We start from the raw sequence: 20,044 nt of genomic DNA on the forward strand, positions 1-20,044 counted from the left end.
ATAATGAGGAGAAAAAGACCCAGAACTGACGTAGATGATAAAATTACTAGATAAGGATGCTGTTAAAACAGCTATTGTAAATATTTTCTATATAATCAAGAAAATAGAGGAAAGCAAAATAGGATTAAAAGAGACATGGAAGATATTAAAATGACCCAAATCAAATTTCTAGAGATAAAAAACACACTGAATGGAATTAGCACCTGATTAGACATTGCAGAAGAAAAGATTAGTGAACTTGAAGACAATAATGGGAACTCTCCAAAGTGAAGCACAGAGAGAAAACAGACTGAAAACAACAACAACCCCCCCCCAATACAAAAAACAACCCCCTGCAAAAAAATCCCAGAACACACTGAGCTAGGAGACAACTTCAAGTGGCCTAATATATATATAATTGGAGTCTCTGAGGAGAGGAGAAAGATGGTATGTGGATGAGAGGAAAGAAAAAATATTTGAAGACTTAATAACTGAAAATTTCCAAATTTGATAAAAACTACAAACCCACAGGTTTAAGTAACTCAACAAAATCCAAATGAAAAAATATGAATCAAACTACACCAATGCACAGCGTAATCAAATTGCTTATATAGTATTTGAGTAGGAGGATGGAGAGAAGAAAATGAAACATAATAAATAGCTATAGAGAATGTTAGATGGTAGTAAGTTTTATAAGAAAATGAAAAGTAGAGAAGGGTAAAAGGGATTAAGAGTGTATATACGGTGGGGGTCATGGAAGACAGGTTGCAATAGTTAGGCTTAATTGAGAAGGTAATCAATCTTTGAGTAAAAACTTATACAATAAAGCTTATGGTAAGAGAAATGGGGAGCCATTGACGTATTTTAAAGAAGCATTCTGGATGCTGTGTTGAGAATAGGACTCTATGGGAGTAAGGGTAGAAGTGGAGATTCCTGGAGACTATTGCTGTAATCTAAGTGAGAGGTGACAGTGGTTCAGAACAGAGAAATAGCAGCAGAGGTGGTGATGAGAAGTATAATTCTGGATAAACAGCACTTGAATCTAGAATCACAGGATTTTATGATGGATTAGAGATAGTGTGTGAATAAAAAATAAGAACTAAGGATAACTCTAAGTTTTTGGACTGATCTAATGGAAAGATGGAGTTGCCATCATTTCAGCTGCAGGGAGAGAAGATTTGGGGAGGAAGACTGGGAATTCAGTTTTAGAAAGGTTGAAATTGAAACATTTGTTAATGAGATATACAATGCTGGAGTTAGAAGCAAGATTTAGACTAGAGACATAAATTTGGGACTTGAGGCCATACAGATGGTACATAAAGCCTTGGGAATGAGCAAGATCACCAAAGGAGTACATTTAGATAGAAAAAAGAGGAACAAGGATTGAACCTGGAACAACTTCAATGTAAGAAGTTGGGGAGCCTAAGAGGAACAGCAAAGGAAATTTAAAAGGAGTAGCTTGTGACAGTGGGGAGTACTGAGAGCCAAATGAAGAAAGTGCTTCAAGGCATAAGGAATCTTCAACCATGTCAATAGGTCAAGTGAGATGAAAACTGAGAACTGACTACTAGATTTAGCAATTTGAAGTCATTGGTGACCTTGATGAGAGAAGTTTCAGTGGAATGGTGGAGTGAAATGGGTGTAGAGCAAATGGGGCCTCCTCCTCCCTCTTCTTTATGAACAATTCAATCTTAAAGGCTTAGGGTAGGACCAAGCAAGGTATTATAGTTTCTACACTAGGTCAGGGGCCCGTGATGGGTTGTCAGAGCTGGAGCAATGTGAGGAGAGCATCTGTGCAGGGGGCAGCCTGGTGAGGCGTATGGGAGCCCAAGTGGGATGTGAAGGTATCTGCATCAGGCAGAGAGGTTATGGAGTGGGAGCTTGGTTCCATACATGGGAGTTGATCAAATAAGGATAAGGGGAGCCAGGTTTCTCACCAACAGTGAGGGGAGTTACAAATATGGAAAGTAGAAAGCTGGAATGAACCCTGTGGTGTAGGATAGGACCCGGTAGTGTCGATGTGAACTCATGGTTACCTATACACATATGTACAGATAAAGAAATATAGATGTAAAAGTGTGTGTGTGTGTGCGTGCACACACATGTCCTTGTGTGCATGTGTGTATGAATTCTCTAGCTCTGTCCACTGAGAGGACCCAGGAGCAGCAACTCTTCAGCAATGAGCACACTTAGCATTGAGATCTTGATTTCTAAATACCATTCTCAAGGGAACTAGTGCTCTTGGAGAAAAGAATGATTCCAGGGCTGGGCCAGGGAAATAACAAGAGGACCCTAGAGAATTTTTTGTGTTGAAAACTAAGGAAGTACTCAAAGAATGAGGGAGACATTTCAAAGGACACAGTAGCCAATGACTTAGCCTGTGCCAATTTAAACATAAAAAAATTAATGATGACAGTATCAGATTATAAATCATTCAATAAAAGAGGAAACCACAAGTGCATAATAAATTTAAAAAAATAGAATGTTTGATGAGGAATGGGATAGTTATATAGCCTCAAGATCCTTCCCTCAAATTCCAAATAGTTCTTAACTACAAAGGAAAAAAGAACACCTTTACATGGAGAAACCTGGAAGACACCACCTTAATCAAGTACTTAAGGTTAATATCACTAGTGACAATTTGAAATCATGTGCCACTGATAGAATGCAGTGAGATGGACACCCCATCAGTTCTCTGCTATTAATGTTTTGTTACTTTAATTAAATCATAAAGAAACAGCAGACAAACCTAAATTGAGTGACATTCTATAAAATAATGGCCTATAATCTTAAAAACTGTCAAGGTCATAAGAGTCAAGGAAGTCTACGGAACTGTGCCTGACAGGACAACTAAATGCAACCCATGATTCTGAACTGGGTTCTTTTGCTCAAAGGGACATTATTAGGATGATTTGCAATACTTAAATGGGGTCTGAGGAGTAGAAGGTAGTGATGTATCAATGTTAATTATGCATGATGACTATATTATGATTATGTAGAAGAATGTTTTTACTTGTAGGAAATATTAAAGTATCCAGAGGGATAGGGCACCTGTTAACAACTTTTCTCAAATGGTTCAGGGAAAAACAAAATTCTTTGCCTTGTATTTGAAACTCTTCTGTACCTTTGAGGTTATTTCTGGAGTAAAAATATTTTTTCTAAAGAAAGGGAAAAGAGATATTAGAAACAGTGAATATGGACAACTTTCTCAAGAAGTTACGTTGCAAAGCAGAGCAAACAAATGAGGCAGTTGCTGGAGAAGGAAACGGGAGGTTCAAGAGAAGAAATTTAAATTTTATTTAAGATGGAGAAATAATACTATGTTTGAATGTTGTTGGAAAGGATGAAATAGAGAACCCAAACTGGTGATTCAGAATGGGCAGTGAACTGCTGGAGCGCGTTCCTGATGAGGGAGATGAGATCTGATGTGCAGTGAAGGAATTTACTTTTGATAAGAGCAAGGATCTCCCTGGATTGACAACTGCTGAAACCCAGCTACCCAGCAACCTCACCAAACTAGACTGGGGCTGAGAACCAGGGAGTAAGGGGAGGGGGCCTCTAGACAGTCCCAATAAAAGCCACCAGATTGTGATTTTAGGTTCTGAAAAAATAGGAACCCATTCTAGGCAAATGCCCTGACAGCTTTAAGAAGAAGTAGTTGCCAGTAAGGATAAAAACCAGACCCAAGAATTTAACTGGTGAGTAAGTCTATAGCTCTGTCTTCATTACACCCTGAAATTGAAACACATCTTAAAATTAATGTTGCAAAATGCTTGCAAGCCACCAGACCAACAAGCACTGATAGGTCGTCACTGCCTATGCACGTGGGAAGTTGCCTGTGTGTTAAGGGTATCAGTCATTCAATCACTCCTTCAGTTGAGTTGCCTGCACTAATGGAGCCATCAAGGGTTGACAACTTTAAATTGATGCTTAAAAGGACTTGAAAGATCACGCTGGGACAGAGGCTTAGCATGAGAAGTTATTGTGAACTTCCAACATTGCCTGCCACAAGCCTGGCAAGATAGCTGAAGGCAAAAGAAACTGCCACACCTCTGGGAAGAGATCATAAGATTTTCACACTAGGAGCGATTGACCTGATATTTGTCTAGAAAGATCTTTTTACTCAGGTCAAAAGCTGCTGGCTACTTTAAAGTCTTTATTTTTCTTTGAATCATTAATATGTAATTCAAGTAAGGGAAAATTAAAACATCTAGTTTGATCCTTAGTAAATGAAGAAGAAACATCCGTATTCTTTGCTATGCCTTGGAATTATACTGAAAATACAACAGGTGGAATGGTCAGCAAGATTAGTCATGCCAGAAATGGAAAGCACCATATCACCATGATGTCCTACATCACCAGGTGCCCGTATCACTGCTGGTGGCCAAAGGTGAGCCTAAAGGATCTCTCCACTATGACTGTGAAAAGCACCCAGGATCAAACTTTGACTGTGATATAGAGAAAGTATAATTGTATGGATAAATATCTACTATTTTAAATTTATAAAATAAAGTGAATATTCTAAATTATCTTGCCCTCCCTGTTCCTCCAAGGAGATATTAAACTGATGATACACATCAATAGGATTTTTTTAAAAAAGGAAATAGAAGAATTAATTTTCAAAACACGCATCAAGAAAAGTACATGATGGGCTTCCCTGGTGGCGCAGTGGTTGGGAGTCCGCCTGCCGATGCAGGGGACACAGGTTCGTGCCCCGGTCCGGGAGGATCCCGCATGCCGCGGAGCAGCTGGGCCCGTGGGCCATGGCTGCTGAGCCTGCGCGTCCGGAGCTTGAGCGTCCGGAGCCTGCGCGTCCGGAGCCTGTGCTCCGCAATGGGAGAGGCCACAGCGGTGGGGGGCCCGCGTACCACAACAACAACAAAAAAGTACATGATATTTAATTGATAAATCTCAATAAAGAAAAGACATTCAAAATTATCATCCAAAATAGTTATGTTTTTTAAGAAGGGAGAACTTTATCTGGCCTGAAAACTAGGCTATTCAGAAAACTACATTTCCTAGGGATTTTGAATTTTCAAGCTTTAACAGTACTGCTTCTCTAGCTCCTAGGTATAATGCACAAGGCTAAGAATATACTTGGTGCTTAACAAATATCTACTGAATTTTAAAAATTATATCAACCCTCATAAAAATGAAGTTTTATGCTCAATTATTAATGTATGCCTGGGTTCAAATTAAATTTTTTGCTCCACTTTCAGCAAATCAAATGAATTAGGACTGGATATCTTTGAACACAGCCTTTTCCTCTATAAATCCTAGACATACTATACCTATTTTATTAACCCTGAAAATACTCTCAATTGGCCTATAAGGAAGGTTGAATCTTACTGTTTCTAATAAGTTGAATGCAAGCATTTTAGGGAAGAGATGTTAAAACTTTCAATTCAAATGCTGGAAAAGTATTTGAAAAGTCCCAAACCTAAGATGTCTGTCCACTCTCTAGAATGAAGCATGATGTCTACCTGGCTTGTTTCTCACTACAGCTTTCCCTGAAGTTCAGTTCCAATGTATTATGAGTCAATTGTCAGAAAGATGATTTACTTATTAGAAACGTTTATATTTGGTTCCATAATTACACATATTTGTCAGTTATGAAAATCGATCTGTTCTTTTTATGTTGAACTGTTTTCGAAAGAAGGTATACTATAAATGCTGGCTACTTATAATCATACATTTGACATGAAACAATTTACCTGTCTTAAAATGATCAATTATGCCCTTCTTGTTGGTATTTCGCTGAATTTTATCCTGTTACAATGAGTTTTATTTGGCCCGTGACATCATGCTTGGAATTTCCCAAACTATAAATGTAATTGGAAATGTCATGCAAAATATAGTTCCTAATGTCTTGTTATATGACACTCTTAGTCTGTGAACTTAAAGCTATCCACTAACAAAAATGTTTTCTGACTGCCTGCATATCTCATCACCAAGAAGTAGACAACAATGTCTTTGACATTGAGGACTGTGTAGTCTAGTTTGAAAAATTATCTGATGAAGGTAAAATTATTTAGTAAATTGAGTAGTAAGTAGGATCAGAATGGAAAAGGAGGTTCATGAACAAGTGGGGATTTAAGCTGACCTGTAAGAGAGGAGTAAGATTTGGATAATGCCCTAGTCTAGCTGGGCTGCCGTAATAAAATACCAAAAATGGGTGGATTGTAAACAACAGAAATTGATTTCTCAGAGCTCTGGAGGATGTAACGTCTAAGATCAAGGTGCCAGCAGATTTAGTGTCTGTTGAGGGTCTTGCTTCCTGGTTCATAGATGCCCGTGTTCTTGCTGTAACCTCACATGGTAGACGGGGCAAGGGAGTTCTCTGAGTCTTTATAAGGGCACTAATTCCATTCCGGAGGGCTCTGCCTTCATGACCCAATCACTTCCCAAAGGCCCCACCTCCAAATACTATTCCATTGGGTGTTAGGATTTTAACATATGAATTTTGGGAGGGACACAAACATTAGGTCTATAGGACATAGGAAAAGAATAAGAGGAAGGGTGTTCTCAGTGAGGGATCCAGAATAACCAGAGAGATGGGAATCTGCATAGCATATTCTTGAGACAGTGAGAAGAGCCAGTTGGAAAGGTCTATTGGAACCATTTGGGAGAAATGAGAAATAAATTTGACATTTTTATGTGCGATTTAAAGAGCATCCAACTAGATAAGAAGCAATCATTTCACCCAGGCTCCTGGCCTTGGCTTTTTTGCACTTACATCTACATTATTCATGATGTCAACAACACCCTCTGTTAAAGGGCATTCTTCTAGCTTACAATGATTCTCACTCCTCCTTAACTGTCTGTCCCCTCCCCAACCATATGGGTGGGTTAGTTCCTAGGAGCCATGTTTGTGCAACGTGGTTCAATTCTAGCATCAGTTGATTGAGGCTGCATGGCTCATCCTTGGTAGAACAAATATACCACTCTAGGAATATGGGAGTGAGACTAAAAGGGTTGACATGAATCTATCTCTTTCTTCATGGAGCTGAAAGTATGACATGTGATCCTCAGAGCCATGGGCAGCCACCTTGTGTCTGCCATATGGAACAGGCAGCTGAGAAATCTATTCCTCTCAGGAAAAGAAAGAGGCAGCTATACAGGGAGAAACAGAGGCATATCACAGAGCACTTGCAGTTCCCGCTGGCCTTCCAGCTCTCACTCCCCCTGCTTAATCAACTACATTTCTGCTCTTAGATTCTGAGACGCCCTGTATCTTTTATAATCGATCCCTTCTTTCTGCTTAAGTCAGCTTGGGTTAGGTTTCTCTTATTAGAAACCCAGAGTCCTAACATAATGATGAATAAATAGATTTAACTGAAGTCCTACTGTCCTTTGCTTTTACACATGCTCTCTCAACTTGCGCTCTCAGGACAAGCTTTCTTTCACTGGCCTTTGTTCGACAGCAGTGTATCTTGTTGTTTTGTACATCTGAGTGTCACAGTTTACACAATCTCTCTCTGCTCCTTTCCCCAGAGCCCTTCCCAGCTCTCTTTGGTTTCTCTTTCCTTTCTCTCCTTGAATGAAATGCTAACAAAGAAACACAGAGAGGCTGGGAGAGTCATTTATATATGCCTGAGGCTTATGAACAGATAATGGGTTCATTAGTCCAAATCTCTCAGGATCTGTGATGCAAAGGGATAGGAAACAAGAAGGTTTAAAAATGAATATGTTATTCAGACCCTCTCAAGTTAGGGCCTTTCCAGGTTATTCTGGAGGCCACAGGAGAGATAAGGCCACCCCCTGCTTAAGGGACCTTTGACAGCTCCAGTGTCAGCTATGTCCCCTTTTCCTTGTTCCTTTTTTTAAAAAAATTATTTATTTATTTATTTTGGCTGCACTGAGTCTTACTTGTGGCACATGGGATCTTTAGCTGCGGACTTCTTAGTTGTGACATGCGGACTCTTAGTTGCGGCATGCATGCAGGATCTAGTTCCCCAACCAGGGATAGACCCTGGGCCCCCTGCATTGGGAGCACAGAGTCTTACCCACTGGACTACCAGGGAAGGCCCTCCTTTTCCTTGTTCCTTGTTGCCTCAGCTGTACTAGGCTCTGCCAGATGGACATAAAGCCACTGCCACCTTTATAGCTTGAAGAGGTCACTACTCTAATTGGAAAATCAGAAACCTGAGATCTTCAGAGAGAAGCCCCTTCTTGCTGACGGGATCATGTACCAAAAGTAGGTGGAGAAGCCTGACCACTCAGAAGCCTGGAAGGGACTCCAAACGGCAAGCCCTAAACCAGCTAGCTGTCAACAGTGTCAACACAGTCGCAGTTTTACCCAAGAGCTAAACTAAAAATAATCTGACACTTCACCACAGCATGCCTGCCTGGCTCTGATGCGCAGAACAAATGCTGAGATACAGGCTGCCACTGCATTTCCAACAATTTCAGGTCTAATGACGTCAAGAGGAATTCAGAGATATGAAAGTGACGATCATGTAGGAAGGCAGTCACTCATTGTTCAGCTCATCAGGCTAATGTTTTGTCGCTCTAGAACAGATAGTGATTTATTTGGTGTCTTCAGAAGCAGTATTCAAAGGGAATCAGGGTGTGGTGTTGACCTCTTTCTCATGGTATTTGGTGATTATGCTTTTTGGATATCTTATTTGTGTTAATGATAGGTCCTGTTCATTTTTTGGGTAACCTCTTACCAGACTAGGAGATCCTTGAGAGCAAGAATCATGTCTTCTTTTTCATCTAGCTCTATACCTCTACAGAGCTATAGAGATCTGACAAGGCCTGGCAATTTAGAAAGCTCTCAATAAAATATTTATTGGTTAAAGGAATAAATGAATAACCGAAAAATAGCAAAAATCCAACCTAATGATGAAGGTTTGGGAAAGTGTCTTAAAGGATATAATGACTGAGTCTTCAAGGGGTCACTGGAGTTGGTAAAGCAGAAACGTAGAGAGGAGGAGCGTGAATGTTAAAGGCATTTGAAATAGCCATCAAGGGAATTAAAAATGGTTCAATATAGCATGTGGGTGAGAGGAAGGGGATGAAGCCGAAAAGTGGGGCAGGGGCTTTGCTATCGAGTTTGAATTTCATTTTCCAGGTGATGGGTATCATGAAAAGATCTTCAGTAAGAGAGGAACCTAATGAGGTTTTCTTGTAGAAAGCTGTCTGTGGCCACATGGAGAGTAAGCGACGGCAGGGATGGAGATGGGGTTGAGACGGGATTGCAAAGATCAGCTAAGAGCACCTTTCAATCAGTAATTCAGGTGAGAGGTGATGAAGGTCTGACCTATGGCTGAAAAGGTTTGGTTTTTTCCTGATCTTCCCACTGTCAGCTTTTCATCACCACCAACACCATCACACCCTCCTTCAGGATGTGGGCCTGGGGATGCTGAGTAGTGACAGAAAATGCCAAACACAGCAGTGCTTTTCAAACACTTTTTTCTTTGTTGGGCCACGCCAAAAGGCAAGGTGGCATTTTCCAGAAGGTCCATGGGCAGAACCAAAAACAAACAAAGAACCGAATGACTCTTTTTGGTGCCACAATCTTTGGGCCACCTCACTTCTCTCAGCAGGTACTGTGCGCACTTGCCATATTATACTTTTTTTAAGAAAGGAAATAAAAAAAGAAGAGGCAAAAAAGGAGAAGAGGAAGGTAAAAAAAGCACAAGACAGATAGTGAAGACCCTTTATCATATTCATAAATAAAGAATTAAAGTTATTGCAAGAAAGAAGCTGTTTACATTTTGTGGTCCATTACCAGGACTTGAATTTTACAAAGCAGATTCAGGACAGATGGAAATTTGCTCAGTTTACTTATGGAGGAAGACCAGCTCTCCCTTCATGCTCTAGCCCAGACCTGATGGGAGTTGTAAGGAGTAAACGCCTTCCTATAGGACCATGGTTCCCAACCTTAACTATACATTGAAATTAACTGATAATTAAAAGAAATACTGCTGCCTGAATCATACCCTAATAGACTCTAATTTAATTGGTCTACGGTGTGGTCTTAGAATTGGTCCTTTTATGAAATTCCCTGGGTGATATGAATATACAGGTGGGCTGAGAATCACTGCTATACACCAGTGGTCAGCAAAGTTTTTCTCTAAAAGGCCAGAGAGTAAAAATTTTAGGCTTTGTGGGCCACAGGGTCTCTGCTGCAACTACTCTACCCTGCTGTAGTGTGAAAGTAGCCACAGACAGTATGTAAACGAATGGGTGGGGTTGTGTTCTAATAAAGCTTTATTGAGAAAAACAGTCACTGGGCTGGACTTGGCTCGTGAGCCATAATTTATTGACCCTTGTTTTAGAATCACATTCCAAAGGATGGCTGGATTGTTCAGATTGCTAAGTCAGGTATGGACGAATCTTCCAGTTTAAAAAAGGCATCTGAAAGAATGTTCTAATTTTAGTAAAATGAGATATGTTGCTGAGTTCCATTTCATAAAATGCTCAGGTCTTCTGGAAAGTGAAGCTTTGATAGTTGACATAAATTTACTTTACTACCCTACAGTAGCTATCTGTGTGGGTTAATTTACATTGAAAATCTGCCAACAAAAGGTTTAAAGTCCTGGCTTAATATGTTAGGTCCAACTTAAGGCAAAGCTGTCAGGTTAGATCTGGGGAGTGAGAGAAAGAAAGAAGTGGAGTATTAAGTTCCATGAAACCTCTATGCTGTTTGACTTCTCAGGGAGACCACATGTGGTTTTTGCGTTCTGAAGAAAAAAACTCCAGTAAGGTATAAAGAAGAAAAAAAATAACAGGCAGTGGTGGATAGAAGGATTAGACATGAAGATAGACACTAAAAATTAGAACTGACATAAGGACAGAAAAAATTAAACCCAAGTGAGAAGGGGGTCTTGTACAAGGTCAGAGAAATGAACTGGTAGATTTCTATGTTTTATGGGTTTTCCAAATCCCTTGACTAGAATTCAGCCATGAGCCTAAGTTTCATTTTGACGTCCACATAGAGAACCAGTTTTAATTTATACTACCATTTTATTCTTGAGAAATCCAGAAGAGGCAAAGACACTTTAGAAAAATGAACTTCTGCCTAACCATTAAGTTTCTCTTCCACCATCACTGGTTTTATCACTCTCTATAGAAAAGTAGCCAAATGACACATGGCTGCAAGTCACGCTCCTGACAATCAAGGCTCGCTGGGCTGTGTAGGTTACGCCATCCTTACCTTTATCCTATCGATGTTGGCTTCCATCTTCAGCTGTTCTACCAGTTTCCTGGCTTGAGCTATGCTGGCGGTGTTGTTGCTGGCCATTGGAATGCTGGGTGGGTTTTTCAGACACACTGGGAAAGAAAACAAGGAGGAAAAATGCATCAGAGAATTCTCCAGCTGCCAAATGTGCAGATTCATCATAGCTGGGGGATCCCCTCAAAATGGCTATAGTCAGGCCAAGCTCCTCCAGCCATCTACATCCCCTATCCAGCACTGAGTCTGAGTGGCAGGCAGGCCAGAAGATGAGGTTTGTTTTTCCAACTCCCTACCTCTGCCCTTCCATCCTTCTTTGGGGGAAAAAAAAAAGAAGAAAGTTCATCAAATCAGATAAGATATGCTGCCACATTAAGAAAGCAAGTTATTAAATTTATATCAATTGATGAAATAAGTTCAAAATGGTAAGGGTGACAGTATGCATAATTACGGTTGTTATTTATTGGGTACTGCCATTGTTAGATACTGTGTTAAGTGCCCTCAGAGGATGAGGAATGAAAGGTGAGCAGAGGCAGGAATGGTAAATTATATAATCCCTAAGGACTAAAAACACTATGTTTACAATGTTCTCTTGATGGGCTCAAATGCTGACTCTCTGGTTAACTGTAAGCACCTCAGTCTCTTATACTGCAGAGACACTGCAACAGGACTTGTGGCTTTTTTGTGTTATTTATCCAGCACAGTCTATTTGAAATATGGCTTGATTCACAACCAATTACTTTACTCATAATTCTTCAGGAACAAACTATAATGTCAAGGGGTAGGCGTTGCTATGTCTAAATTGTTACTTGCATCGATGAGTAGACCAGTGGTATTCTAAATTAAGTACAACAGACTTAATACTTTTATGAATATGGAATGGAACATAAATGTTTAGAGAGTGGAGTTCTGTACCTATGTAGATGGTGAGATGGTTTCTTTGTCTCTGGCTCTACCAGACCCACTCCCATCCTTGTCCCCCAATCCCTTCAAGTCCTATCCCAATTTCATTTCTCTTCTAATGATTTCTTGACCCACCATCTCACTTTATTCTTGTTGTTCATCTCAGAAAGTATCCTATTTATTTTCAGTGCCCATTTCCCCCACATTCTCATCAGGTCTTGCTCCATGTCAAGGTGCCATATACTATTTCAGGGCCGTCGATGTAAATTTGCCCCTTGAGGTCACTGACACCCAATAGTGAAGGAATGTCTGAGAGCTGCAATTTAACTAGAGTGCACGACCCAAGAAATGAGAAACATTAAACACTGCTTCAGTCACCACCAGTCATATCTTGTTCTGAAGATATTATATTAAAAACCATGACTTCTACTAGCTTTGGGGAATATTTTTATCTAGGGATAAAGTAGGATCAGGCTACTATCTCAAAAAGGAAAGAGGACACATAGAAAACCTACAGAAAGAAAAATAACCCATAACAAGTTCAGTACATAGGTTTTTACATATCCATGAAAGTCAAGAAACAATTTTTATTTTAATTACCAAAAAAGCAAAAGTCTATGAATTATCTTCTTTGGTTCTTATTTCTTGACATTTAACTCTCTGTAACCAAAGAGGTCCCTTCATGGATAGTGTTATTTTATAAAGAATACTGCAAAAGCCAGCCCAACAACATTTATAGTATAAATTGGAGGATAGTAAACTGTTCCCTCAATTTATTTTCAAAGGGTTTGGAGACAATAAAATGGGAAGGAAGACTGAAAGAATTTTGAAGCCACAAAGATCTCTGAACTCTACTTTCAGATACTTGAAGATCAAGGGAGGGATCCTGCATGCAAAAACAAACAAACAAACAAAAAAGGAGGCTTTAACAACAACTGCGATTTCATCAGCATGGTTAGGGACCTAATCATCTTAGCCCCACAGGGAAATTATGTGCCCCCAAATCAAATGGACATCCACCAGCCTTGCAAAACTTCACAGGGCCAAGATGGAGTATTGACTTATCCAGTAGAGTAGCCTAACTCTTCCAGTGATCCAAAGTGGAAGGAGTCCTGGTCTACAGGCCTCTGGACACTGTTCTGTAAAGTTCATGTTTCCTCCAAACTAGAATTTATCACACTAGAATACAGACTATCACAGAATTTCCAAATCCTCATTGGGCCTGAGGGACCTCTGAGAGTCTGGTCAGCTATTCTTCTGCCCTTGAATCTAAACCAGATAACATAGTAACCTGTGGCAGAGACCACTGCTTGCTCCCAATACCCCTTTTCCTCTTCTTCATTAGTGATAACAATTTTTTTTTTCTTTTTAACAGAGACCACAAGAACCTTGAATTTTAGTTGGGGACATTTTGCTGAAAGATGCATTCTCAGGTTCCTTTGCAGCTTGGTGTCCTGATATGACTAAGTTTGGCCAATGAGACATAAGCAGAAGTGTCATGAAGGGAAGGGATGTGCCCTTTGCCTCCCCTTCTTCCTAGAAGGGGCCTAGAAGATAGTCATATTGACCACAGAGCTCCATCTTGAACATCTGGGCTACACTCCAGGAGGAGCAGGAAGGATCTGGGTCCTTACTGATACTGTAGAGACATCATGCCAGCTGTGAACTGGCTGCCATCTATGTGAAGAGAAATAAGCACCTATCTTGTTTACGCCACTATTATTAAGGGTTTCTCTACTGTTGGCTCACAGGTCTGCCATTAACTGATTAAATAACCCATTATTTTTATTTGAGTATCCAGGAAAGTCTATGTCCTAATGCCTGTTAATGTTCCCTGGAAAAAGCTGTAGCTGTCCTGAGGAGGCTGAGATGGAAAGTGTATGCGTTTTCTATTGCTGCTGTAACACCTTACTACAAATTTAGTAGCTTAAAGAATATAAATGTATCTTAATAGTTCTGGAGGTTAGAAGTCTGAAAGAGATCCCACTGGGCTAAAGTCAAGATATTGGCAGGGCTTCATTCCTTCTGGAGGTCTAAAGGAAAATGTCTCCTTTCCTCACACAGCTTCTAAAGGTTGCCAGCATTCCTGGGCTCTTGGCTTTTTTCTTCATCTTCAAAACCAACAAAGGTGAGTTGACTCCTTCTCACTCTACATCACTCTAACCTCTTCGGTAGTCACCTCTCTCTCTGACTCTCCTCTGCCTCCTTCTTCCACTTTTAGGAACCATTGTAACCACACTGGGTCCACTCTGATAATACAGGTTAATCTCTGTATCTTTAGGTCAGCTGATTAGCAACCTTAATTCCATTTGCAACCTTAATTCCCTTTGCCATGTAACATAACAATCTGCAGGTTCCAGGTTTGGGGACATGGACATCTTTGGGGGCCTTTATTCTACCTACAGTGGAAGGAGACCTCTGTGCAGGTAGAGAAGGAAAGTGGAAAGGTGGGATGTTGAGGTGGGAAAGAAGAGGGATGGGGCAGGACGTAAGATTAGAAATGCTGGGGAAAGAATAAATAAAACCTACATGGACTTAAGAAAAAAAAGTAGACAAAGACTTTGGTTTGTGCTTCTAGCTTTAGGAAGATCCTGTATGTTTTTCTTTCACCATAGGACCCAACAAAATCTAGGGCCACTTTCAGAATCACTTAGTGCATTTTCCTCTTTTTCACATCCGGCTGCTTTCCCGTAAAAGCAATGAAGAAATCCCCCTCCTGAAAACTGAAAGAACTGTAGAGTCCTAGACCAGTGTTCCAAAGAAGTATGTGATATTGAGATTTATAAGAAATATATATTTGGTCTTTGACCTATTCTTGGCACAGAGCTCCTAAAACCCTTGGAATCTCCTGTGGTAAGACCAATAAAGGTCTTTAGTTATGTTAATGAGGTGACTTTTGGAAAGCCCTTAGGCAACCTGAGGATGGGGGAGCTGTTTGCCACGAGAACCAACCATGTGATTAGAGGGTTGAAACTTTCAGAACTCACCCCCAACCCCAACCTCCTGAAAGGAAAAAAGGGCTGAAGGTTGAATCAGTTGCCAGTGGCCAATGATTTAATTAATCACGAGTATGTAAAGAAGGCTCCATAAAAACCCAAAAGGACAGGGTTTGGAGAGCTTCCAGGTTGGTGAACGCGTGGAGATGCTGGAAGAGTGGCCCACCCAGAGAGGGTATGGGAGCTCTGCACCCTTTCTACATACCTTGCCCTTTGCATCTCTCCCATCGGGTTGTTCCTGAGTTACATTCCTTTATAATAAACGGGTAACCTAGTATGTAAAATGTTTCTCTGAGTTCTGTAATAGTAAATTAATCAAAACCAAGGAAGAGGTCATGGGAATCTCTGATTTATAGCCAGTCAGTCAGAAGTACAGGTAACAACCTGGGCTTGCAATGGGGGGCCTGAATTGTGTTGGTGGGTAGGGGGAGGAGAAGGCAGTCTTGTAAGATCAACCCTTAACCTGTGGAACCTGATGCTATCCCTGGGTAGGCAGTGTCAGAATTAAAGAATTAAGTTAAATTGTAGGACACTCAACTGGTGTCAGAGGATTGTTTATTGGTGTGAAGGGAACTGCCCTCCTCCACACACTGGGATTGGGTCCTGGAGCCCTACTGAAGTATGTATTTTCCTAAAAAGTGACTATGGTAAATAAGAAAAAGTTAGCTTATCTTCTAAGCTTGAAGCATTTGGACAATGCATCACACACACTCACACACACACACACACACACACACACACACACACACACACACACACCTCTTTTCATCTTACAAATCTGAAACTCTGTACCCATTAAACAGTAACACCCATTCCTTTCTCCCACAGCCTGGGAAACCACCATTCTACTTTCCGTCTCTATGATTTTGATTACTCTAGGTACCTCACAGAAGTGGAATCATACAGTATTTGTCTTTACATGACTGTCCTGTTTCACTTAGCATAATGTCCTCAAGGTTCATTCATGTTGTAGCATGTGTCAGAATTTCCTTCCTTTTTAAGGCTGAATAATATTACATTCTATGTATACACCATATTTTATCAATTCATCTGCTGAGGGACACTTGGGATGCTTTCACGTTCTAGCTACTGTGAGTAATGTTGCTGTGAATATGGGAGTACACATATCTCTTCAAGACTCTGCTTTCAGTTCTTTTGAGTATATACCCAGAAATGGAGTTGTTGGATCATATAGGGTAAGTCTATTTTTAATTTTTTGAGGGACAGCAATACTGTTTTCCGTAGCAGCTGTACCATTTTACATTATCACTAAAAGTGCGCAAGGGTTCCAGTTTCTCTTCATCCTCATGAACACATTCTTTTTTTTTCTTTTTTTAAAATAGTAGCCATCCTAATGGGTGTGAGGTGGTACCTCATTATAGTTCAATTTGCATTTCCCAAATGAGTAGTGATATGACTTTTCATGTGTTCATTGGCCATTTGGATATCTTTTTTTGGAGAAATGTCTATTCAAGCCTTTTAAAATCAGGATTGTTGTTGTTGAGTTTTAGGAATTTTCTATATATTCTGGATACCAATCTCTAATCAGATATATGGTTTGCAAATATTTTCTCCCATTCCATGGATTGCCTTGTCACTCTGTTGATAGTGTACTTTGATGCATAAAAGTTTTTAATTTTCAGGAAGTCAAATTTTTCTATTTTTTTCTTTGGTTGCCTATGCCTTCGGTGTTAGAGCTGGGAAATCACTGCCAAAACTAAAGTTGTGAATGTTATGCTCCATTATTTTGAAGGAGAAAAGAATATGCCACTCCAAGATATGTCACTATGGCATACTGGTTATTTTGAATTGAAGTTAGTTGAGAAAATAGCCAGTGCAAGAAGAATATCCTCACTCTCTTTGTCCCCCTGAAAGCAGGAAATAAATCTCCTGTGTGAAGGCACCCTCCCTCTACCAGGAAGGTAGAAGGCATCCTTATTGCCAGAGACAGGAAATTCAGAGCCCAGAAGGCTGTATCGACAAACCTTGTTACTTCTTCAGTAATTTGCTATCCCAAGCCCAGGTCCATTCATCTTGTTGATTCTTCACAAACGTATTGTTTCCCTGTCTAAAAGGTATAAAAGCTGCCTGCTTTGGTCACTTCTTTGAGTCTCATTTCTTTATGGACTCATGTATATGTACAAAATTAAATTTGTTTTTCTCCTGTTAATCTTTTTTTTTTTTTTTTTTTTTTTTTTTTGCGGTACGCGGGCCTCTCACTGTTGTGGTCTCTCCCGTTGTGGAGCACAGGCTCCAGACGCACAGGCTCAGCGGCCATGGCTCACGGGTCGAGCCACTCCGCGGCATGTGGGATCTTCCCGGACCGGGGCACGAACCCGTGTCCCCTGCATCGGCAGGCGGACTCTCAACCACTGCGCCACCAGGGAAGCCCTCTCCTGTTAATCTTATGTCAATTTAATTATTAGACAAGCCAAAGAATCAAGAATGGAAGAAGGGGAAAGTTTTCCTCCTCTCCAGTTTTGGTGCCTGTACACAGTTCACTCTCGGGCTGCGGCAGCTGAGAGACCCTGGGAGCTCTGGTGGGTGCTGGCAGAAGGAAAGAATTCGTACCAAATCAGTCTCCCAGGTCTCTGCCTGCAAGTTCTTGTAGAAGTGAGAAGGGTAAGAATCATTTTCTTTTTCTAAATTCAGATTAGTAGGAGAAAATATTTTTATGAATTAGTTCCTTGGGTATGGCGACTTGTAAAGATAGGTTGTGAGTACTCTTATTATCTATTTATTCCTTTTCTCCCAGAGATGGTCATTGTTTTCCTTTTTCTCTGCCTTTTGTGTCATTTCTCATAAGGAGAAGAACCATAGGGCAGAACATAGGCATAGGTTCTAGAAGCCTGTTGTCTGATCTGGTTTCACACACTGGTGAGTTCACGGTTCTCAAGAGACTGGGAGCTATTTAGACAAACTTTGCTCTGGGTCCTCTAATGTAAAAACTGGGTGAAGTTTTCCTTTCATCTTGTTCTATGTCCTGAAAGTATAACTCTATGAGCAGTAAGAATATTCTCTGGTTTCTGCTAGCCGGAGAATGCAAGTAATAGCTTGCACTTGGTGGCCAGTTGAATAGACTGGATTCCAAGACATGAAGTCACAAGCAATGTTCTCTTTGTCCAACTGTGCCAGCTTTCAGGGAAGTTTGTCATAAGGGGCCTTTGTCATCTCAGCCTTCGTTGTCTTGCTAGTGCTGGAAAAGTCTCATTCTATTAATGCCTGCCTGGTGTCATAGATTAGTAGGTCTGTGACTAGAGTGGCCTCATGCTCTTGTGAGAGACCAGAGACACTGTTTGCACTATACCGTTCTTACTACCTATGAAAACTTTGCTTTCTTAGGTTAAATATGGAATGAAGTCTCTGGATCTTCTGAGGACTATGTCTTTTGTACTGTCCTTTGTGATGCCTCTTGCATCCATGGTTAAACTGTAAAAAGACTTACTGGTTTGAGTCTCTATTGAGATTAATGTAAGTTCCTACTCATCAATGGCCAAAGGATCCTTTGAACTGGCAATATTTGAAAGAAAGAGAGTTTTTAAGAGCGCTCTCATTCTAAACGACTGTCTTACTGGTACCTATGGAAAGACCAAATTAAAAAGAGAACACAAGGGCTTCCCTGGTGGCGTAGTGGTTGAGAGTCCGCCTGCCGATGCAGGGGACACGGGTTCATGCCCCGGTCCAGGAAGATCCCACATGCCGCGGAGCGGGTAGGCCCATGAGCCATAGCCGCTAAGCCTGCGTGTCCGGAGTCTGTGCTCCGCAATGGGAGAGGCTACAACAGTGAGAAGCCCGCGTACCGCAAAAAAAAAAAAAAAAAAAAAGAGAACACAAAGGAATATAATGTCTAGCCTTAGGGACCCTCTTAACAAGATGAAAGAACAGACATTTGACTTAGAAAAAAAATTAAAGACCACATCCAACATAAATTCCCCCTTTAAAAAATCTGGCCCCATCTCCTCAGTAAATTCCCTTAGCTCCTCAAACTCCTCCACCTTCCCCTTAAACACCCAGCTGCCTGTTTTAACTTCCCATTCCCTAAAAGATTTATAGAGAGCACTCTGATCTCTAGGCCTCAAGTATACAGGTTACTCATGCAAATGCCAAAAGCCGGGAAGTAAATTTAACAGACGTATCCAGGATGGAGAGTAAGGCTTTCTTTGCTATTCCTTACAACTCCTCCTACTTTCCAGGGCTCCATAATCAGGCTCTGCCAGCTTCAGGTCTTTCTATACAACGTCCTTTGTAGATGTATCCTGGACCCCTCCACCCAACACCACAAAGAATTCATATCCCCTGGAAAGCAACAGACCTTTTAAATGACAAAGCCCTTTACCTCCACTTTCAGAAGATCCTACCAAATGTAAAGATGTATTTAAAAGAGTATTGGCCATTTACAGCCCTTCTCCCAGAGGAAACAGATGACCAGAATTTCTCCCAGGCCCTCCTATAAAATGGTCAGGAAATGGACCAGCTGGAGGCTGATGTTTAGCAAATATTACATTATATTATATATTAAATATTATATATGATATGCAAAGGTAGAGGCTTTCCCGCCCAAGGTGAATTGGTCTAAGGTTAAATTGTACACTCACAAAAAGGAGAACATCCAAAGGCCTTTATAAAATGCTTTCAAGGGATACTGCATTAAGCCCTGAAGCCCCAGAATACAGAAATCTTTTAATTTCTTCCTTAATATGAAATTTTCTCCTAAATTTAAAAAGGCAAATTCAAAATAGTGTGCCTGGGTGAACTAGTCAACCTCTAAGCATTATGATGGAAGCAGCTACCCAATTCTTTGAAGACAGATTGCAGGAGAAAAAAAGGAACTATAATCAACAATACTTGATTTGCAACTTGAATCTTCAGAAAAACAAAAGCATAGCTCTGAGAGCAGCTCAAAGTCCACTCAGACCCTTTCCCATTTGCCTTCGGGTATTTGCAGATATAATTAAAAAATCAAGACATTGGAAGTACAATTGTC

At 40.6% G+C, this 20,044-nt stretch overlaps 1 protein-coding gene across 2 annotated transcripts in view; it reads right to left on the minus strand.

The window, feature by feature from the left end:
• GNG2 (G protein subunit gamma 2) overlaps window positions 1-20,044 on the minus strand; it is a 139,344-nt gene that overhangs the window by 15,267 nt on the left and 104,033 nt on the right. For both annotated transcript variants that reach the window (XM_067735875.1, XM_067735869.1), the window contains one exon: window positions 11,144-11,259. In XM_067735875.1, the coding sequence (XP_067591976.1) occupies window positions 11,144-11,230 (87 nt within the window). In that variant the 5' untranslated portion in view covers window positions 11,231-11,259. The remainder of the gene's footprint in view (window positions 1-11,143; window positions 11,260-20,044) is intronic.

Source organism: Pseudorca crassidens, chromosome 1, assembly GCF_039906515.1.
Source record: "Pseudorca crassidens isolate mPseCra1 chromosome 1, mPseCra1.hap1, whole genome shotgun sequence".
Classification (NCBI taxonomy): Eukaryota; Metazoa; Chordata; class Mammalia; order Artiodactyla; family Delphinidae; genus Pseudorca; species Pseudorca crassidens.